This window comes from Panthera tigris, chromosome A3 (genome assembly GCF_018350195.1).
Source record: "Panthera tigris isolate Pti1 chromosome A3, P.tigris_Pti1_mat1.1, whole genome shotgun sequence".
Taxonomy (NCBI): domain Eukaryota; kingdom Metazoa; phylum Chordata; class Mammalia; order Carnivora; family Felidae; genus Panthera; species Panthera tigris.
Genome location: NC_056662.1, coordinates 79,604,640 through 79,627,315, shown reverse-complemented (window position 1 = coordinate 79,627,315; position 22,676 = coordinate 79,604,640). Strand labels below are relative to the sequence as shown.

The 22,676-nt window shown below is 43.6% G+C and overlaps 1 protein-coding gene, 1 long non-coding RNA gene and 1 other non-coding gene across 3 annotated transcripts; all 3 read right to left on the bottom strand.

Moving 5' to 3' along the window:
- Window positions 1–2,223: 2,223 nt before the first annotated feature.
- On the bottom strand, window positions 2,224–2,330 carry LOC122237580. The gene has a single exon (XR_006216166.1). It is a non-coding gene; the product is annotated as a U6 spliceosomal RNA (small nuclear RNA).
- A 6,177-nt stretch (window positions 2,331–8,507) lies between these two features.
- LOC122237333 lies at window positions 8,508–10,473 on the bottom strand. The gene is made up of 2 exons (XR_006215754.1): window positions 9,947–10,473; window positions 8,508–8,659 (listed from the first exon to the last, which is right to left on the bottom strand). It is a non-coding gene; the product is annotated as an uncharacterized LOC122237333 (long non-coding RNA).
- A 6,623-nt stretch (window positions 10,474–17,096) lies between these two features.
- On the bottom strand, window positions 17,097–18,026 carry LOC102971553 (ferritin light chain-like). Its single transcript, XM_042979838.1, has 2 exons — window positions 17,973–18,026; window positions 17,097–17,567 (listed from the first exon to the last, which is right to left on the bottom strand). Exons 1-2 carry the CDS (start codon window positions 18,024–18,026, stop codon window positions 17,097–17,099), a joined length of 525 nt encoding a protein of 174 aa, XP_042835772.1.
- Window positions 18,027–22,676: the final 4,650 nt, after the last annotated feature.

Sequence of the window (22,676 nt, the reverse complement as noted above, 5' to 3'; positions counted from 1 at the left end):
GAGAGCCAAGATTCCAACCCAAGTTAGCTTAATTCCCAAACCTGTGCTCTCTACTTTTTAATTAAGACACACCATCAATAGTTGGCCAGTATTTTATTAAATCTGTAGTTAGTAACAAAAATAACTTTGGAATTAAAAAATAACAGCTTTACATAACATCATTTACACATTGTTGTGCTTCAGAACTTCTTGCTTCATCTGGAGCAAATTGTGAAAAACCATGATTTGGGCTTTGTGGCTCAAGAATTCCTTTCTCTTCTTTTCAAATTATCTTGAATCAAATAAGGATAGGATGGCCAAACACCTGAATACTCATCAGGAGTGTCTAAAATCAAAGCAAATTCTGCACCTCTGCTAGGCAAACATTTTCTTTTGGAGACAGCAAAAGAGAAGACCTTTTTGTGAGTCACAGAACTAGAGAAACATCAAGCTCTAGGACCAAGCTCTAAGGACAAGTTCTAGAACCAAGATCAAATATACAAAATGTAAATGGAGGAGCAGAACATGAACCTGGGACAAAGTGTTCAACCTCGCTAATAATTACAAAACTCCCAGACTCTCCAGTTCCAAAACGGGTACCTGACAACATGGTTTTGCTACATTAACCAGCACTTTTAACAATCTGGACCTTTGCTCATCTGGCCCTCCATCCAAGAATGCCTCCTCCCCCTACTCCCACTTACCAAAATCCTTCAAGGGGGAGTCAAAAGCTTCCTTTTCCATAAATCCCTCTCAAATCCTCCAAGAGGATTAATGGCTCTTTCTGGATTCGCCTGTCATGATACTGATTTTCTTCCTCCTTGGTTTACAGGTTGTTGATGAAAGACCTCCTTAGTAGATTATCAGCTTCCTGAAGACAGGCATAATTTGCTTGTTGGCTTGTTTTTAATGAAATCATGCTTATAAAGCTTGAGCACAGTGAATGACATGTAAAGGGGGGCTGACTGAAGTCCAGAGCAAGGACCAATGTAAGAGACCAGAATATGGGGGTGCCTGGGTGGCTCAGTCAGTTGAGCATTGACTCTTGATCTCAGCTCAAGTCAGGATCTCACAGTTTGTGGGACTGAGCCCTGCATTGGGCTCCATGCTGACAGCATGGAGGCTGCTTGTGGTTCTCTCTCTCCCCCTCTCTCTGCCTCTCCCCTGCTCACGTGCACACTCGCTTATGTCCTCTCTCTCTCTCTCTCTCTCTCTCTCTTTCAAAATAAATAAATAAGCATGAAAAAAATACCAGAATATGCCACCCCAAATATGTCTCTTTGGTTTAAGGTTTATTTTGAGCTCATGTTTTTTGAGAAACAGCAGACACAGAAGAAACTCTGAAAGCAAGGTAGAAGTTACCATTTTATAAGGGAAATTTACATTTATAAAGGAAATCTCCATTTGTAAGGGTGTACCAGAAAGAGAAGGAAGACTTTAGATCACAAGAGACTTACCAATAGAGAAGGCACTGACTTAAATGTATATTAATAAACCTTATCCTTATTGACTGTACTCTTCCTGGTCATTTTCCCATAACTTGCCTCCCCACACTTCCTTTGTTTTAGCTAACGATGGTATTTAAGCTCAAGTTCTAGCCACCTCTTTGAGTTACTTTTCCCTGAGTTTCTCCCATATATATGAGATACACATGTTAATCAACTTTTTTGGTTTTTGGTTTTCTCTTATTCATTAGTCTTTTGTAATAGAGACTCCAGCCAAGAACTTAGAAGAGTAGAAGGAAAGGGTTTTCTTCTCTGCCCTACACCACCTAGTTAATGGTTGAACCAGCTGGAGCTGAGAATGTAACTGCACTTTTCCATGGAACCCTGGCTCCTGCTGCTGCCCCTGTGGGCACTCCAGTAGCTATTCTTGATAGCAGTAACAACAACAAAAACAACAAACAGATACATTAAAAACCAAAACACTTAGTTCATAAGGAATGAAAGAAAACTTGGTGAGGTTAATGTTCTATTTCTTCTTTTCTTCAACTTGATTAAGAAAATTGTCAAACTATTGAATCAAAAAGTTGAAATGGATGATAGAATGAATTTCATTTATATTCATTAGTTGTTCACATTTTTGCCTTTTTTTCTGAACAATCTGAAAATAAGTTATACATCCAGACACTTCACTACTAATTATTTCAGCATGCATCTCCTAAAAATAAGGACATTCACCTACATAACCATAATAAGATTACCAATAATAAAAATAATTTCCTAACATTATAATTCTTTTTTTTTTAGTATGGAACACTTCATGAATTTGTATGTCATCCTTGCACAGAGGCCATGATAATCTTCCCTGTATCATTCCAATTTTAGTACATGTGCTACCAAAGCAAGCACTAACATTACCTAATTCTAATTCTAATTTTAATTTCCCCAAACTATCCCCAAAATGTCTTTTACAACTAGACTTTGTTTTGTTTTATTCAACTAGGATCTAATCAAGGTTTATACATTGTATTAGGTTATTTCTCTTTAGCTTCTTTTAATGTAAAACAATCCCTCAATTATTTTTATTATTTATTATACTGACTTTTTGAAAAATGCAGGCCATATGTCTTACAGAATGTTCCACTGTCTGATTGTGTTTGTGTGTGTGTGTGTGTGTGTGTGTGTGTGTGTGTGATGCAGTTTAATGTTTTCTTCTACCACCTGTGTTTCCTATTAAATACCGAAGTTGGATGGTTTAGGTTAAAACTTTTTGGTAAAGTTATTTCACAGGTGATGCTTTCTATGTCATAGAGCATCTCATCAGAATGCACACATCAGGCATCCCACTCTTAGTAACTAGGTTGGACTGCATGGTTAAAGTGCTGATCAGCAGATATTTCCCTTTGCAGTGAGCAAATAACTTGTGGAATGACACCCTGTTCTACCTTGTTCATTTCTGTAGCTCTCAGATCCTAGCACAGGCCACACCCAGCAGATGGATGCGTTCTACCTAGGCGCTACAAACTAAAGTTGAGCACAAGCACGCAGATCTCACCAAGGCACTTCCTTTCATGGATTATTCTGGAATAATAGAGACCTTGCAGCCCTAGGAGATGGCAGTAGGAATACCTAGAGCAGGTGCTGAGGAGTAACAAGGTTTCTGCTGATGGTTCAGGCTGAGTTCCCAGACCCATATGAAGTGCTTGGGAGGAGATGCCTTCTTTGAGAGACTGCTGGAGGAGGCTACCCAGAGCTGGGTAGAAGGCAGAAAAACAAAAACTTGTAAACTATCATTTCAAAGCTGGGAACAGTTTTCTGTTTTGCAGTAAGTGAAGACTCAGAATCTTCCTAGTTTTCAGGAAACCACTTGCCTAGTTCATTAATGTTATGTAAATTTTAATCAGGAAATGTTTGAGCTAAATTGCTTATTATAATGTAAGAGGATGTCTATGCTTTTGCATAGTCATATCTCTTCAGAGCTTGTTCTCTTATGAGAAATCCTATTTTGTTTTGTTTTGTTTTGGAATGTGTGTGTGTGTGTGTGTGTGTGTGTGTGTGTGTGTGTGTGTTGCCTGACCATGATTTAAAAATTCTCTGCACATGGAACTGTTGCTCATTCTGGTGGAGATGAGTGGAAGGGGCACCCCAAGATAGTCTGTATGTAGTCCTCACTGTTGTCATGAGGGCACCATCCACAGAAACTCCTTCACTGAATAGGAGAATGTGAATAGACTGGTTCCAAAGCAACCCTGGGCATTCCCAAAAACACCTGGGGAACATTTGAGGGGTAGCTTAAACTCATCTGTGTATGAAAGTTAAAATATGACCTCATGGTGATGTAGTTTGATGTAGCACACAAAATGCTCTTACACCAGTGTGTACACATAAAACTTCTTTGAGAGAGCAGTGTGGGCATAGAAGTAGTGGACACAGAGGTAAGAGCCACCCACATCCCTGGCAGCTTCGAGAGAGAACAAAAGGGAACATGTTGGCACCAGATCCTTTCACATTTTAACAGGCAAAGACTGTCTTCTTTGGCCAGGAGTGGAGGGTAGCTGTCTATGGAATATCACCAAAAATGAGTCAGTGCTAGGTATATAGCAATTCTGTCACCTGCTGGCCTTGATATGTTACCAATGGGTCAGAATTTGGCCACATTAGAGTGGACCTCTTCAGTGGAATGAACACACTATCCAAAAGATTTCTTGATTCCTAGAATTCCACTTTTTTGATTCCTAGAATTTCTAGATACCTTAAACCTCTTAGCAATAAAGTTTGAGGAACAATCCACCAATCTCCACTTATCTCAAACTAACCATAAGTCTCCTCCCAAGTCCCCAGGGACAAACAATGTACTTTTCAGGATCCACCCTGTGCAGGGTCTTGGGTAGCACTGGGACTAATTTTGCTCAGGCAAGTGTGGTTTATAGCACAGGGCCTAAGATCTCAAAGTCTTGTCTCCCTTAACATCTCTCTTTGTTAATTAATTTTTTTTTCTAACTATTTATTTTTGAGAGTGAGAGAGACAGAGCATGAGCAGGGGAGGGGCAGAGAGAGAGGGAGACACAGAATCTGAAGCAGGTCCAGGCTCCAAGCTGTCAGCGCAGAGCCCGACGCAGGACTTGAACTCAAAAACTGTGAGATCATGACCTGAGCCGAAGTCGGATACTTAACCAACTGAGCCACCACCCAGGCACCCTGGGTTTATTGCATATATCTTATCACAATCTACCATGAAGTGATATTATACCATTTCACATATCATGTAAGAATCATACAGTAGCATACTTCCATTTCTCCCCTCCAAGTCTTTATGCTGTTGTTTTCATGCATTTTACTTTTACTTATATTATAAACCTCCTAATACATCATTATTGTTTTTGTTTAAACAGTTAATTATCTTTTGAGACGCCAAGGAATACAGCCCTGCTATAAGAGAGGCTTTCTCAGACTGTGATCTGCCATCCACATTGGGACTGAGAGTCAGAAATGGTTGGGGCCCCAAGCCTTGCTCAAGAGCTTCCTATTAGTATTTCTCAGCTAGCGTAAGGAGTGAGAAGCATGACAGCCAGCATACTGACAAAGATCAGATGAAGGACATTGCCTTCCTCTTAAGCCTATTGTTTCTGATGGCCTCAAGAAGCTGCCCTTATGTTAAGGAAGAGAGAACTGCCATGCAGAGCAACCAGTAAATAACTGAAATTTCAGAATGCCGAGCTATGTTTAATGAGATATTATTAAATATTTGGCTGCGGTCACTCGGTCATACCCCTGACGGGAGGCAAATAACCAGAAAGCCTAAGTGCCAGCGGGACTTGTATTGTCAACAAGACCACAAGTCAGGCCCGGAAGCTGCTCTTGAACCACAGGATTCCATCTGGTTCCCCCAGAGTCTGGCATTGCACTTTGCTCCTTTCAGCACTATCCCCTTCTTCAGGCCAGCCTTCCGTTTTGCCTGAGCCTCACAGCAGTCATAGTGACCTGCCCAGCAGGGAAGTGTGGAGAAGCCACTCCTTACAAGATCTCCCTGACACTATTTAAGGGCCAGGGATCTGCCTGCTGGGCTAGATTTACCCTAGAGTCTGTCCCCCAGTCTCTACCCTGCCCCAATGCCAAGTCCAGTCTCTAGGTATAGCTCCTCTAGTTGGGCCTGAACTGCTACTGTCACCACCCAGGTGTTGAAAGAGGACACTTCAGATGTCATGAAATCTACCTGCCTGCCCAGGCAGGGTCCTTGATATATGGTCAACTATTAGCGTTTTCTCTCAAATAACTGAAGTGTCTCTGAATAGAACTTCCACCTGAGGTTCTAATTCTGGGAACCTTCTCAATTTACACAGGATTTTCTACTTTCCCCTCCATCTACCTACCCTTCAGACAGAAGATATTTTTGATCATGTTTTCTTCTGCCTTTTCTCCTCAAAACCAAAACATTTTTAGTTGAATTTAATTCAGATAAAAATTTTTGAGCCCTATTAAGGCTATGTAAGATACAGCTGGACTCAGAGGTGGAAAAGTAGGAAGGGGGCACTGGGTGGCTCAGTCAGTTAAGCATCGACTCTTGATTTCAGCTCAGGTCATGATCTCATGGTTCGTGAGTTCGAGCCCCATGTTGGGCTCTGTGAAGGCAGTGCAGAGCCTACTTGGGATTCTCTCTTCCCCTCTCTCTGCCTCTTCCCCACTTGCATTGTTCTTTTCTTTCTAAATAAATAAATAAACTTTAAAAAAAAGTTAAAAAAAAAAAGAATAGTATGAAGAAGGAATTTTCTGATCTCTATATCAAGGAATTTTTTTCCCTACTTGATAAGAAGTGGAATAGATCCAGGCTTGGTGAACCCTGAAGCTTATGCAATTTTGTGTCCCTCTTACACCAAAGAACATAAAACTCCAACTTCACACAAGATTAGTTTCCTTAAAATAAGGAAGAAAATCACAACAAATTGAAAACTATATAGGGGCGCCTGGGTGGCTCAGTCGGTTAAGCATCCAGTTTCAGCTCAGGTCATGATCTCATGGTTCGTGAGTTCGAGCCCTGCGTCAGGCTCTGTGCTGACATCTCAGAGCCTGGAGCCTGCTTCAGATTCTGTCTCTCTCTCTTTCTCTGACCTTCCTCTGCTCATGCTTTGTGTGTCTCTCTCTCAAAAATAAATAAATGTTAAAAAATTTTAAAAAAACATGTAAACTTTAGAAATACAAGAATCATAAAACCCAGAAAAATTACATATTTTCATAAACTGTCTGACATATCTCTATAACATTTTTCCCCACATTTTTTGGTCCACGCACTGTCTGGTTGCTACTTTGTATAACAATAAATTTGTGAAATACTTTTTTATAGAAAAAAAAAGGATAATTTAGTCTTTCCTCTACCATGTTTGATCAAAGCTTGCTTTTCACGGTGCCTGAGTGGCTCAGTCAGTTAAGTGTTGGGACTATGGGTTTTGGTTCAGGTTATGATCTCACGGTTTCGTGAGTTTGGGACCTGCACTGGGCTTGTGGTGACAGTGCAGAGCCTGCTTGGGATTTTCTCTCTCTCTCTTTCTCTCTTTCTCTGCCCCTCCCCTACTCATGCTGTCTCTCTCTCAAAAATAAATAAATGAACTTAAAAAAAACAAAAAAACAAAAACAAACTTGCTTTCCATCGACAGTTTAGAAAAGTCACTTTCGGGGATCTCGCGGTCCGTGAGTTCGAGCCCCGCGTCGGGCTCTGGGCTGATGGCTCAGAGCCTGGAGCCTGTTTCAGATTCTGTGTCTCCCTCTCTCTGACCCTCCCCCGTTCATGCTCTGTCTCTCTCTGTCTCAAAAATAAATAAACGTTAAAAAAAAAAATTTTAGAAAAGTCACTTTCAACTTCTCCAGCTCAGCTTCACAATTCATTATTTGTAATGTCATGTATTGTTGAATTTTTCCCAAATTTGGAGAAAACTATCAAGTTCATTTTGTACAGGAGCTATATATAATTTCAGGGACTTTCAAGTTTTCTTGTTCAGTGTGTCATCTTATTCTTTGAATTGACAACACTCATTATCCAGTTTGCCACCAATATTCTTATAGTGGCATATGTCAATGTTTTATATCAAGACATCAAAAACTTAGTAAGAATCTACATAGATGTACTTGGGAGATGCCATTTCGGGCTGGAGAGAAGTATGAGCACAAGCACGCCTAGCAAAGACAAGAGTTCAATGGATGAAGCAAAGGGTACATGGATGGTGGCAATAGGTGATAAGACTAGGGTAACAGACCAGGCAGAAAGGTGGGAAAGAGTGTCAAACAAAGCAAATATCTGAGGACAGACTCTCATGCCTTTAAGTGTAAGAATCCAGTATAATCTTAAGTATAAGATTAGTATAAGTATATAGATTAAGTATAACCCAGACTTGTGTTAAGTCCATAAGATGAACCCTAGGTTGAATCCTAACTCTGCCAAGTACCAGCCTGGCAACAACATGACTTTCCACAAAAACGACTAGCTAGCAACATGAATATATCCCCGAAATCCCACTAACTGTATCTCCAAGTCAACTTCCCCTTAGTCATATCCTCAAAATACCCCAATCATTCCCATACCAGCAGACTCAAGAGGAAGTATGATGGGGGCGCCTCGGTGTCTCAGTCGGTTAAATGGCCGACTTTAGCTTAGGTCATGATCTTACGGTTTGTAGGTTCGAGCCCCGTGTTGGGGTCTGTGCTGACAGCTCAGAGCCTGGAGCCTGCTTCGGATTCTGTGTCTCCCTCCCTCTCTCTGCCCCTCCCCTGCTCGTATTCTGTCTCCCTCTCTCAAAAATAAATAAACATTTAAAAAAAAAGAGGAAGTATGAGGGAGGGAGAGCTGAAACAGTAAGAAGACCCTGCCCTGATTACAGTTAAAATGTTTTCTGTAAATTTTACAAAAACATATGACTACATGAACACATTGCTAGGGACTCTCCCAGGGCCATGCAAGGGGCTTATGCAAGTGAGGGGCCCAGAAATGTAAGTTTCTCTAGTTTCATTGTACATTCATCTCTTGGTGGAGAGCATAAAACAAAAACCACATACACACTATATTAGTTATTTCGTGTTGAGTAACAAATTATATCAAAATTTAGTGCCTTCAAACCACATACATTTATTATCTCAGTTTCTGAGGGTCAGGAATCCAGGCGCAGCTCAGTTGAATCCTCTGCTTCATGGTCTCTCACAAGGCTGCAGTCAAGGTGTTGGCCTAGGGTCTACAGTCTCATCTGAAGACTCAACTGGGGAAAGAATGGCTTCTAAGCTCATTCATGTGGTTGTTAGTAGGATTCACTGCCTTGAGGACTGTTAGACTAAAGGCCTCATTTCCTAGTTGGCAGATGGCTAGAGGCCACCCTCAGTTCCTTGCCACATAGGCCTGTCCAACATGGCAGCTTGCTTCATTAAAACTAGGAAGAGAGAGTTTACTAACAAGACAGGAGTCACAATCATTTAGAATTAAATCATGGAAGTGACATCTTATTATCTCTGCTGTAGTCTATTGATTTCAAGCAAGTCACTAAGTTTAGACACTTGGAGGCGTCAAGAAGCAAGCCAGTCTCTAGAATAATTTTTAGTCTCCTTCCACCGGCAGAGACAACAGGCAGGACACAACCTGGCTGGTTGGCCTACAGCGTACAGCAGGAAGTAGAAATGCCTCTCACACACTGTGGCCATAGGAAGTGGTGGAGATGGAATGCCAGACTCCAGTCTAAATGGCTCATGCTAAGATTCAGGTTTCAAAATGAATCATTAAATGCAGAACTGGGACAGATACCAAAGTCAAGAACAGAGGCAACTGGAGTTGGACAAGAAGTGATTCGGGGAGTCCTTTAGGTAAATGGCCAGCACCTGTGGCAGGGTGTTTAGCTATCTTCAGGTTATCTTTGCATAGGCAGGTGGTCCAGTAAAAGGTTGGGATATGATACACAGAAAGGACATAATAAAGAGTTAGCAACCATGTGAAACAAACACTTCCCTGCTTTTTCTTTCTCCCCTCTCTGGAGACCTTTTGATGGCCACTCTAACTTTTCCTCTTTCTTTCTCTCCTTTTTTTTTTTTTAATATTCATTTATTTTGAGGGGGGAGAGGCAGAAAGAGAGAGAGTGAGTGCATCTCAAGCAGGTTCTGTGCTACCAGCCCAGAGCCTGACACAGGGCTCAATCTCACAAACCGTGAGACCATGACCTGAGCCAAAATCAAGACTCAGATGCTTAACTAAGTCACCCAGATGCCCCAGTGAAAGTTTATTTTTTTAACAACTTTCTTGAGATATAACTCACACACCATACAATTTGCCTATTTAAAGTGTAGAAGTCAATGGTTTTTATTGTATCCACAGAGTTGTGCAATGATTATCACAATGAATTTTAGATCATTTTCATCATCCCCCAAAGAAATCCCACATTCCTTAGTAGTCATGTCCCATTTCCCTCCACCAGCACCTCCAACCCCTAGGCAATCACTATTCTGCTTTACCTTTCACTGCCTATTTGAAATTAAAAGGTCACATGCTCTATAGGTCTCACCTAATAACACTTCTCAGTGACCACAAACCTTCGACAAACAAGGTAAGTCTGTGAGTAGAACACCAGGCTTTGCATAGTGAGTCACCGGGATGGGACATGGTGATGACTCTGTGATGATAAAACCTGAGCGAAGCAGCGATGGAGGCAAAAATCCCTGGACAGCAGAGTCAAAGGCCAAAGTTCATGGCTAAGGACTAGCAGAAATGCCACAGCACCAGTGCCACTTTATTGGATCACAATAGTCTCCCAAGTTCTTTTCTGGAAGGCCTAGGAAGAGAGTCCCACAGCAGGATAAAGCTCTTGGGCTTTGGAGTCGGAGGGCCAAGCATAAATACTGGTTTCACACTTGCTAGTTGTGTGAACTTGGGCTGACATACTTCTTAAGCCTCACTTTCCTGATGGGTAAAGAAACCAGGATTAGGATGGGTAGAGCACAGTGTGCAGGCTCACAGAACTTCCCTCTCTGCAGCTGAGAGCTTGACACACAGCCGGACCCCCAAGAGGCATGGAGGTCTCACTTTCCCACGTCCACCAACTCCAGGTGTATTTAAAAAAATTTTTTTAATGTTTATTTATTTTTGAGAGAGAGAGAGAGAGAGAGAGAGAGAGAGAGAGAGAGACAGCATGAGCAGGGGAGGGGCAGAGAGAGAGGGAGACACAAAATCTGAAGCAGGCTCCAGGCTCTGAGCTGTCAGCAGAGTCCAATGCGAGCCTCGAACCCACGAAACACAAGGTCATGTTCTGAGCTGAAGTCGGATGCTTAACCAACTGAATCACCCAGGCACCCCGCCAAGTGCATTTTTGAAAGAATGATCACGTGGCCATAAAAGCAGGGAATTGTCCTTTGGCTGTTCCAGCCTCTGCAGCTGTGCTGCTGGGACTCAGCTTGCTCAGGCCCAGGAAAGTCTGGGGCAGCTTGCCACACAGAACTTTCTAATGAGCATCCATCCACTGTCCCCCTCGAAGCTGGGCCAGGTTATTTACTACCCCACTGTGGCGGAGTCAGGGTCTGGACTCAGGTTCTTCCTCCCTTGACCATATGACCCCACAGAGTGGACCCACCCCCTACACTCAGGTTGTATGGGCACCTAAACACCTCCCCCTGCCCCATCTTTTTCCACCCCACCAGCATCTTCTCCCAAGGAACTGGATTTTTTTGCACATGCAAATACACACACACACACACACACACACACACACACACACACACACACCTCTACCTTTTGGTTTTGTTGGCTCTTCAAGGCAAACACAGGAACAGAGCCTATTGACCCAACCCTGAAAGAGAAGCTGTAAACTGTCTTGCCCAGGGATCTCCAGACCTGAATAGACCCTGGGAGAAAGGAAGGCCTACCCAGCTTCCTAAGTTTCTTCACCCAAATTCTTTGTCCTAAGACAACTGTATAACTCCCATCCCAGCTGCCAACCAGTGCCTCAGGGTAGGAATCTGGAGGCACTCGCAGTGGTCTCAACCTAAAACTCAGGAAAGGAGTGAGGCTTTCATGATATCAGCCAGGCCCAAGACACCCAACTCCAGCAAGCCTGAGCAAAAATGGGAATGCACTGGCTCAAAGGGTGGTGAGGATGGGATGGCAGTGGATCCAGGGCTCTACACTGTCCTGAGTCACCTTTGCTCTCTTCACTCCCATTTTTCTGTTTCCATGGGTGTTGTCTTTTGCCAATGGGAAACTTTCTGCAGATAGTCAGGGAGCTGGTGGGGTAACCCCATTTAGCAACCCTGAGAAAAACAGCTCCCCTCTCCCAGCCCCAGAGGATTCCAACAGGCCCTGCTTGATCACATGCCCAGCTCACCAGTCCTGGGGCTCCACCCATCTCCAGGAGAAGGATGGAGGAAGGCATTTTGGGCAGGCAAAAATAGTAGTTTCAACAGTCCTCTACATGGCAGCTGTTTTCAAACATGGGAAATTTCTCCTCGCTGAGTAAAAATAGAGCCCAAATGCTCTAAAATAGAGGAAGAGTCTGGAAGGCCAAGAAAGCTGCCAAGAACAGCCGTTCTGTAAATAAAGCACTATGTGCTAGAGTAGGACAAGGAACCTCCTGGAAAGCAATTCATAGCAGGCTATCCTTGAGCACACTGGCATCTCCTGACCCTGGCTGAGGAGCTCCTGCTCTCATCTAGAGGGAACGGGGTTACTTTAACTTGGGCCTCCTTGCCCGGTGTGGGAAGAAAATGCAGGCCTCTCCCACATGAGACTTTGCTGCTCCCTCTACCCATGACCAGATCCTCCTCCTCCGATGTGACCCCTAAAAGTCGCCCAGCGCTGCAAACCACCCCCCCCCTTGTTGGAGAAAACTCCACCAGCTTTTATGGGAGGAGGTCCACCTCTGGACCATTCCAGGACCACGAGGAAAGGGACTGTGGGTCCTCAGGTTCTGGTCCAGACTCCTACCACAAGGGATATGGGGGAATTTCCGCCCCAGCCATGGACACCTGGAAGTAAACACATTCTGCAAAGACAGTTGAACCCTTCCTCCTGTTCCACAGGGGCTCTGCCCCTGACCTGCAGTAACAGTAGGCTGTTGCCCTGCACTGATCCCCACGTGCTAAGGAGCATTCAACCTTCTGTGCCCTTCTGGAAGCTTCAGATATTTTGAATGAGAGTGCCAACCACACTTCAAGGAAGTGACCAGCAAGAGGTGGATCAGCATGGGATGCAGAGGATAATGAAGGAACAGACGGAGCCAAACCATAGGAAGAAAACGAGAGAAAGAACAGGAACAGAGGGAGCAACCATGATGATGAAAAAACCAACAGCCACCATTCACTGAGCACTTACTACACGCCAGGCTCCAAGCACTTCCCACACATTAGCTTATTTAATTATCTGTACATTTAAAAAAATATTTTTTAAATGTTTATTTATTTTTGAGAGAGAGAGAGAACACAAATGGGGAAGGGGCAGAGGGAGAGAGGGAGACAAAGGATCCAAAGCAGGCTCTGCAATGACAGCAGACAGTAGTAGAGAGTCTGACTCGGGCCTTGAACTCACTAACTGTGAGGTCATGACCGAGCTGAGGTCAGACATTCAACCGGCTAAGCCACCCAGGTGCCCCTATCTGTACATTTTAAATGTACAAGCTTTTATTTATTTTTTTTTTAAGTTTATTTATTTATTTATTTAGAGAGCACACACGAGCCAGGGAGGGGCAGAGACAGAGGGAGGGAGAGAAGATCTCAAGCGGGCGCAGAGCCTGACAGGGGGCTCGAACCCATGAACCGTGATATCATGACCTGAGCTGAAACCAAGTGTTGGATGCTGAACCGACTGAGCCACCCAGGTGCCCCGGTACAAACTTTTAAATGTACAAATGTCCCCCAAGATATTTCTTAACTGCAAAGAGAAAGACAGCACCTTACAAAGGAGAAACCCAGTCAACATATTAAAATGACCAGGAATCAGACATTATTAACCCTCACTATGATGCACTGAGAAGGACAAAAAATCACTTCTGTGGCATTCCTGCCCAAAATACACAACCTCATTCTAATTGCGAGAACACAGCAGACAAACCTAAATTGAAGGACATTCGACTCCTCAAAAATAGTCTTCAAAAGTATTAAAGTCATAGAAGGCAAAGAAACATGAAGAAACTGCAATAGACTAGAGGAGTTCAAGAACAAGTGGGATCTTGAACAGGATCCTGGAACAGAAAATGGGCATTAGTGAGGGCAAAAATGGTAAAATTAAAGATCTGTAGTGTAGGTAAGAGAATATTTATTTCCTGTTGTTGGTTCATCTAGTGCCAATTGTGATCATTGCAACGTGGCTGTGTTAACATCAGGGAAAGTTGGGTGCGGGTAGATGGGTACTCTCGAACTACAACTTTTCTGTGAGTCAAAAATTAATTCAAAATTAAAAAATTTTTAATTATTTTTTAATTTTATGTTTTTGGGGCAGTTTTTTGTTTGTTTTTATTTTAAAGATTTTTTTTTTTAATTTTTGAGAGACAGAGAGAGATGGAGCACAAGCAGGGGAGGGGTAGAGAGAGAGGGAAACACAGAATCTGAAGCAGGCTCTAGGCTCCAAGCTGTCAGCACAGTGCCTGATGTGGGCACGAACCCACAAACTGTCAGTGCATAGCCCAACGTGGGGCTTGAACTCGTGAACTCTGAGATCATGACCTGAGCCGAAGTTGGACACTTAACCAACTGAGCCACCCAGGTGCCCCTAGTTTGTTTATTTATTTTTGAGAGAGAGGGAGAGAGCACGAGCAGGGGAGGGGCAGAGAGAGAGAGAGAGAGAGAGAGAGAGAGAGAGAGAGACAGAGAAGTGGGACTTGAACCCACAAACCATGAAATCAAGAGTTGGATATTTAACCGACTGAGCTGCTACCCAGGTGCCCTTGAATTTAAAGTTTTCTAAGTGCAAGATTTCTCCAAACAAAGCAATCCATCTCAGAAGAGTAACTTACTGGATTGGTCTACCAGCAGGGAAAAACATCCAGACTTTGGATAAGGCAGAGAATATTTTTGTGTACAACGATGTGGTATCCTAGGATACTAGAATACTATATCCTAGGATATAGGATATGCCTTTTTGTTAAGCAGGTCCTCACTTGCAGGGACTGGGCTGGCACCCATTTCAATAAGCACCTCTGTAGTTTCTGGAGGTGGAAGAGCAAGTCAGGCTGCCTCCTGCCATGAAATGCTGCCCCACAGCCTCATGGGCCAGCGGGCTCTCCATGATGTTGTTCTGCGTCTTCTGTCTTGTTCTTCAACCCAGCAGGGCTCAGCAAGTGGGAAAGTTCTTAGCTTTCTTGACAGTGCATCACAGCCCCTCCTCTTTCATTCCTTCCTCAGTGACTCACTTTTGGAGGCTTTCACAATCAAATAAATAAAGGTATTTCCCACCAATCTTAAGCTTGACAACTTCAACCCTCAGTGTCCACCAATCCTTTCTTATATCCCACAGAAGAAAAGTCAGTGTGACATTACTGCTATCTAAGCAGTTGAGGTTTGCCTACATTTGCTTATCTTCTTTATCTTTGTGCTTCTCTGGGTTTCTCCCATCTCATCAACCTGGAGGGTAACAGCAGATCAGAGGCTGTTGCTGAGAATCTGTAGCCCTGGCCTCCTGGCTGACTGCAGGTTGGTCCTTAAGTTTCAAACGAGCAAAACAGACGGGACTTCCACCTTGTCACTGTGCTGGACCTTGGCACCTGTCATCTGGCTCCTGGGTCTCCCTCCACCCAGTTATGTTTTCTTCTAGGCCCCTGCAAGCCTGCCCGTTGGCTGTCTTTGTGCTGAGCCAGCAAAGCTCTGTTTTCATTCTCTTCTCTCCACCCCACAGACTGGAAACAATTTATCCAATGATTAGTTAACACTTCATCACTGTGCCACATTTTGCAATGAGGTGGGACAAGTGGAAAAAGGAATTCTGACCTCAGTGCCTTGAACCCTTGAACAACAGCAGGAAGAGCCCAGAAAGCTACTGATTCAAAGGAGGCGAGGGTTGAACATTTCTCTACTGCCCAAGGAGACTTGGGGTGGGGCCAGAGTGAGGCTGGGACGGCTTGATCACTTCCCACCCACGTAGCAATTTTTGGCAGCTGAGGGAGTGCTGCCTGGGCAGGCTTGGCTGTCTGTGAACCAAACCCAGAGCCCTCTTCCCAAGGCCACCTCCCTGGCTATAAGAAACGGAGCTGGGGACCCCAATTCAGGAGAGTGGGCAGTGTTTGTCTCCTCCTCCTACTAAAATCACCTTGAAATGACAATAACGGGATACAAAAATGAAGAAACCCAAAGTGGCATTGGCAACGAAGATGGTGCCATCAACAGAAAGATCACTTCTGAAAGATAGGAAATATATGCAATTGTATTACTGGACAAGATGAAAGAAGGGAAGCACAGCCCAGAATACGGTCGAGAGAAAGCTGCAGGGATATGGGGCTAACATTCACAGGGGAGCTCCACAAAGTCTCCCAGCTTGCAGGAGGCAGTGGGGATGATTTACTGCGGCACTGGCTGCATAGCTGGCCCAACCCGTCCAAACACACACACACACACACACACACACACACACACACACACACAGTTGGGTGAGCATGAGCTCAGATGCTTATATGCTAAGAAATGTTTCCTAGACAGAGAGATACAATGTTCTGGTTGGCAGGAGAAGCTGAGTAGTACACGATGAAATAGACCCAAAGCAAAAAGGAGGAAAGGCAGCTCCAGCATCTGGTCTCCAGCCTACCTGTCTCCCACCTGCTCAGTCCCTGAAAGGGTATCAGCCTCTACCAGGACACTACTCATACACACCCTCACTCAGCCTCCCCATGCAAGGAAGTGGTCTTGGGGATGAATGGCCCTGAAAAGAAACAGTTCCCAGGAAGTGACACAAGTCAGTTCAGCGCATTCATTCACAGAAATGGCCAAGGATCACTTCGTATTCTCTTCCATGAAAATTAAAGTGAAAACCAGCTAACTAAGGCCTGAGATACTTCACTAAGAATTATCAAAATAAAACAGGACTAACTCTTTTAAGTCACTGCATCCACAAAGAACAGGCTGCAATGGAAAGCAGAGTAATAAACAAGATATTGCTTTTTGAAAATTAAAAAAGAAAAAGGATGGTCAAAATAAAAAAGTTCTATAGAGGGCTAAGTAAAAGAATGATTAAGACTAGAAACCTGTGTGTATGTGCACGCATGGCACACTGCAAACAGCTTTGTTTCCACTTGGTCCATGGCTTGGGACAGGGCTCCAGGGTGGTTAAAAAGCTGCCTGGTGGCTGCAGGGAGAGGCTCGGGCACAAGCCCTGGTCCGGGGGGTTGCATGCCAGAGAGGCCCCTCAAAGGCTGCTGGGCTTCAGAGGCTTCTAGTCATGCTTGAGGACGAGACTTTATTTATTTTTATTTTTTATTTTTTTAATATTTATTTATTTTTGAGAGAGAGAGAGAGAGAGAGAGAGAGAGACAGATGAATAGAGACAGAGGGTGAGCAGGGGAGGGGCAGAGAGAGAGGAAGACATAGAATCTGAAGCAAACTCCAGGCTCTGAGCCATCAGCACAGAGCCTGACACCGGGCTGGAACTCAGGAACCATGAGATCATGACCTGAGATCATGACCTGAACCGAAGTCGGACACTTAACTGACTGAACCACCCAGGTGCCCCTTGAGGGCGAGCCTTTAGAAGAAATACTCGCCCAGCCCAGCCTGGGGGCCATCCCGCCTGCAGGGGTGAGTCAGGTGGTCACCCATCTTCTTGATCCCCTTCTCATCCTGGTCCTCCAGGAAGTCACAGAGACGGGGGCCCGCACAGGCAGAACCCAGGGCACGTAGAGCCAAACGGGCCCGGTTCAGGTTCTTCACCAGAACCGGGGCGGTGTCTGTCTGGGGCGGTGTCTGTGGCTCATCCTGGAACAGCTTCTGCCTGGTCCTGGTCCCGGAAGAGGGTGTGGCTGCCTGGTTGACTTTGCAACTTCCGGGGACACTCCACACCCTTGCACCCTTGCCAACACGTGGAAGTAAGTGACCCATGCCCTCCAGATTCCCATTGTCACGGTCAAAATAGAAGCCCAGAGAGAGGTAGGTGTAGGAGGCCTGCAGATGCGTGTTGACCAGGAGGTTGACAGCCCCCTCCACCTCGGTGAAATAATTCTGAGGAATCCGGGGAGCTCACGGTTGATGAGTAAGAAGGAGCTAAGCTCAAAACAGGGTGTTGGCCAGTCCCAGAGGCAAAGGATGGCCGAGAAGATGGCTCCAAAGGTTGTGACTGGAAAAAAGGTTGGAGGGTGGTCGGGAGGCTAGTAGAAGGGGCGTCCCTGCATCCGTTCCGTCCAGACACTGTTGAAGCAAGAGACAGATCCGTGGGGCATACTGCAGGAAACCAAACTATTTTTGTAGTGGATTGCAGTGCAAGTTACAGCACACTCTACTCGGCCAAAAATCACCACACACTTAGAATGGGTCACTATCCTGGTGGGAAAATTATACGTCAATAAAGCTGTTGTAAACAAGAGCCCAGCCCCCTCAGGCCTTAAGAGGGATCATTCTGGGGCGTACTTTCCACACTGTTCTTCTCCACAGATGTCCCATGGGATTGAGCTCCAGATCCATGCTGGCAGTTGGCTTAACACACACTCCTTATTGGCTGCCTTTCTTCCCAACATCACCTTCTCACAGAACATGTACCCAAGAAACTAATTGTGCTAGAATCCTTCTCTAGAGGTCTATTTCTGGAAGAACCCAAACCAAGGGCAGGATATGTTTTCATTTTGTACTCTTCTGATAGTTAAAGAAGAAGTGGTAAAGTTGGTGCCAGGATCAGGGTTACTGATGACATTTCAAAGAAAGGTTAAGAAAGCCAATCTGGGGAAGGACTTGATGATGAGCCAGGAGAGAGTTTAGTTGAAGACAGGCCAGGAAAAGGCGTGTCCCAGGACAGTAGGTCTCCAGGGCACTGAGAAGCCCTTGCTGGGATATAAGTTCTTCCCAAGGCTTACTGCTAAAGTAGGATGAGAACATTCCCCTGATGCGGGACAGCTGTCAGGAAACTGCAAGCACCTTTGTTCCACTGCCAGGCCTCTTAGAAATAAGCCCTTGGATTACAATCAAATTAAAAACTCTACTTTTGTTGCCTCGGCACAATCAATATACCTCCCCTTTCACAATGCACACTAGGCAGGAAGAAAGCAACTACCAGAGCTCAAAAGCCACCACGGTTGCTTGGGTGGAAATTGCTAACCACAGAGAGTGATGGAAAAGAAGGAAATACACCTAAGTAGGATTCCACTTTTCAATGTAAGTGTTTTAAAACTTTCTATATATGCATGGAATACACACGCTAATGTTGCATTTCAATTATTCTAAGGAGTAATAGTTTACACTTTAATATCTCTGCCATTGAGGCATATCATACAACTGACATAAATCATATTGAATGGATTTTAGTGGTAAATAAAATATTACAGGTTAAAATTAACAAATACACTTTATATACAATGTGACAAGATTTTTTGGCTCCTTAAGTATTAAAATGCCTCTTTCTTGGCCTCTACCTTTTCAAAGTATTACTTTGAGACCTAAGTGAATCAGGACAAACACTTTAATTTTTCAGATTTACTGTTAACTCTAACAAGGTGAAGTTCAGCTTCAAGATTATGTGGCAGATGTTCCTAGCATTTAAAGCATATAACCAATTTAAGCATCTGACTCTGGATTTCAGCTGAGGTCATGATCTCATGGTTTGTGAGATTGAGCCCCACGTCGGGCTCTGCACTGACAGCATGGAACCTGCCTGGTATTCTCCCTCTCTCTCCCTCTCCCTCTGCCCATCCCCCAGCTCATGCAGTCTCTCTCAAAATAAATAAATATTTAAAAAAAAAAAAAACGGGTGCCTGGGTGGCTCAGTCGGTTAAGCATCCGACTTCAGCTCAGGTCACGATCTCGTGGTTTGTGAGTTCGAGCCTCACATCAGGCTCTGTGCTGACAGCTCAGAGCCTGGGGCCTGCCTCAGATTCTGTCTCCCTCTCCTTCTGCCCCTTCCCTACTTGCACTGTCTCTCCCTCTCAGAAATAAACATTTAAAAAAATAAAAATAAAATAAAACGTATATCCAATATACAATTAACATCAAGGAAAATTTATCCAATAATTCCCACAGCCCAGCTCATGAAGTATTTGTTTCCAACTGTTCTACACAAGAATTTTTACTTCATCTGACATCTTTCATTAAGAAGGCAAATCACACTGAATTTGGCCCAAGTAAAGGCTTTATTCACTTCAGCTTTCTTGGAAGTGAAAATAAGTCATCCTTTGCCTTAATAAATGCATCTTTTCTCTTTCTGCATCTGAGGGGACCAAGACAACCCAGAACACCAAATATTCCAGACCACTGTCAATCAGGAGTAGCAAAGCAAATGGCCATACCTGGGGGGAAGGGGAAGGCGCTTTAATTCTGGATTCAATTTCCAAGTAACTCAGAGTATTCCCTTCCTGCCCTTCTGTTCCATTCTCCCTTGACCAACTAAAGAAAGGAAACCAGGGCCAGGGATGTCTCCTTCATCCTTTCCCTTTTAACACCTGCTGGGGTTCATTGAAATTTAAACCCTGGCAGTGTTCATTCAGCCTTGACCTTCAAACTTAGAATCGACATGACTTGGGAGTAGCCGTGAAAAAAGGTCCAAACACATTTCTGCTAGAGCTCAGGTGAGTAGTTCTCAAAGAGTGAATTAGACGGTGATGCTTACATCCATGAGGTGGAGGTTCAGGGGAGAATCCATCTCATAGGCACCCAGAGAGGGTTTCGTGAACTCAAAGATCAGTTGGTGCCATGATAGAGCCAAAGGCAACATGTAAAGGTTTAAAACCCAGTATATCCTGTTGCTAAAAAAAGGACACAAACCCCCAAATAGACATGGGGTAGGATAATACAGTCTTTAAGATGCTGCTTTAGAAACAGGAATATACAATGGAGAAAGGATAAGTCTCTTCAATAAATGGTGTTGGGAAAACTGGACAGCTACATGTAAAAGACTGAAACTGGACCACTTTCTTACACCACACACACAAAAATTAAACTCAAAATGGATTACAGACCTAAATGTGAGATCTGAAACCATAAAACTCCCAGAAGAAAACATAATTTCTTTGACATCTGCCGTAGCAACATTTTTCTAATTTGTCTCTTCAGGCAAGTGAAACAAATCAAAAACTAACTATAGAGGCTACACCAAAATAAGAAGCAAAAGAAACCATCAACAAAACAAAAAAGGCAACCTACTGAATAAGAGAAAACATTTGCACATGATATAACCAGAAAACGGTTAGAATCCAAAATAGAGAGAGAGGGGTACCTGGGTGGCTCAGTCAGTTAAGCTTCCAAATTCAGCTCAGGTCATGATCTCACAGCTCGTGAGTTCAAGCCCCACATCAGGCTCCGTGCTGACAGCTCAGAGCCTGGAGCCTGCTTCGGATTCTGTGTCTCCCTCTCTCTTTCTCTACCCTTCTCCGTTCATGCTCTGTCTCTCTCGGTCTCAAAAATAAACATTAAAAAATTTTTTTAAAGTATATATATAGAGAGAGGGAGAGAACTTCTATAACACCAAAAAAATAATCCAATTAAAAATGGGCAGAGAACACGAATGGACATTTTTCCAAGGAAGACCCACAGATGGCCAAAAGACACATGAAAAGATGCTCAGTATCTCAGTGTCATCATTAGGGAAATGCAAACCAAAACCAGAATGAGGTATCACTTCATTGGCTAGAATCAAAATGACAATAACAAGTGTTGACAAGGATGCAGAGAAAAAGGAACCTTCATGCATCATTGATGGGAATGCAAATTGGTACATGCATACATGCATATGAGATTCCTCCAAAAATTACAAATACAAATACCGTATGATCCATATAATTCCACTACTGGTATTTACCTACAGAAAATAAAAACACGAATTCAAAAATATCTACACACTCCTATGCTTACTGCAGCATTATTTACAACAGTTAAGATACGGAAGCAACTCAAGGGGCCATGCATAGATTAATGGATAAAGAAGATGTGGTATATACACATAGTGGAATATTACTCAGCCATAAAACACAATGAGATCTTGCCATTTGTGACAACATAGATGGACCTAGAGAGTATAATGGTAAGTGAAATGAGTCAAAGAAAAACAAATACCATATGATTTTTACTTATACGTAGCATCTAAAAAACAAATGAATAAACGAAAAGCAGAAATAGACCATGAACACAGAGAACAAACTGATGGCTGCCAGAGGAAAGGGGGTGGGAAGATAAACAAGATGAGGGAAGGGGAGTGGGAGATACAGGCTTCCAATTATGGAATGAATAAAATTCCTGGAGATAAAAGGACAGCACCGGGAATATAGTGGATGATATTGTAATAGTGTTGCATGGTGGTAGATGGAAGCTACACTCAGGGCGAGCAGAACATAATGTAAGGAGAAATTTAATCACTAAGTTACGAACCTAACATTGTGTAACAACTATACTCAAAAAAATTAAAAAGTTGCTGCTTTTGTCTTAAATTCTCTCTACTCACCACAAATGGAAGCATAAATAAATACTGATACTCTTCTTTCAAGACTCTAAATGGGAAAGCACTTTTAAGAATTTTTTAAATTTTCTTCAAGTTTATTTACCTAAAGAGAGACAGAGACAGCAAGGGAGGGACAGAGAATGAGAGGGAGAAGAGAGAGAGAATGCCAAGCAGGCCCTGCACTGTCAGCACAGAACCCAACATGGTGCTCGATCCCACGAACCACGAGACTATGACCTGAGCCAAAATCAAGAGTCAGATGCTTAACTGACTGAGCCACCAAGGCGCCCCAGTAATTTTAAGAATTAAAAAAAAAAAATTTTAATGTTTATTTTATTTTTGAGACAGAGACAGAGCATGAGCGGGGAGGGGCAGAGAGAGAGACACACAGAATCTGAAGCAGGCTCCGGACTCTGAACTGTCAGCACAGAGCCCAACATGGGGCTCAAACTCGTCAACCACGAGATCATGACCTGAGCCAAAGTCAGATGCTCAACCGACTGAGCCACCCAGACGCCCCAACACTTTTAAGAATTTTAAACGCAAAGACAGAGGACCCCTGGAGACAGAGAAAAACTTATAGGTCAATATTGCTATTAATAGTTTCTGGGTGGAAAAAAAAATGGTCTCTTTTGGGAAAATGTAATCAAATACAGGAAACAGAAGAGATCATAGATTATTACACATGACACAAG

Excerpts from the sequence above, each read along its gene's own strand:
- LOC102971553 (XM_042979838.1), bottom strand. The coding sequence starts at position 18,026 with ATGGATCTGGAGCTCAATCCCATGGGACATCTGTGGAGAAGAACAGTG. Across the intron at positions 17,568-17,972 it reads GGAGAAGAACAGTGTGGAAA|AATTATTTCACCGAGGTGGA; the intron begins GTACGCCCCAGA and ends CGGATTCCTCAG.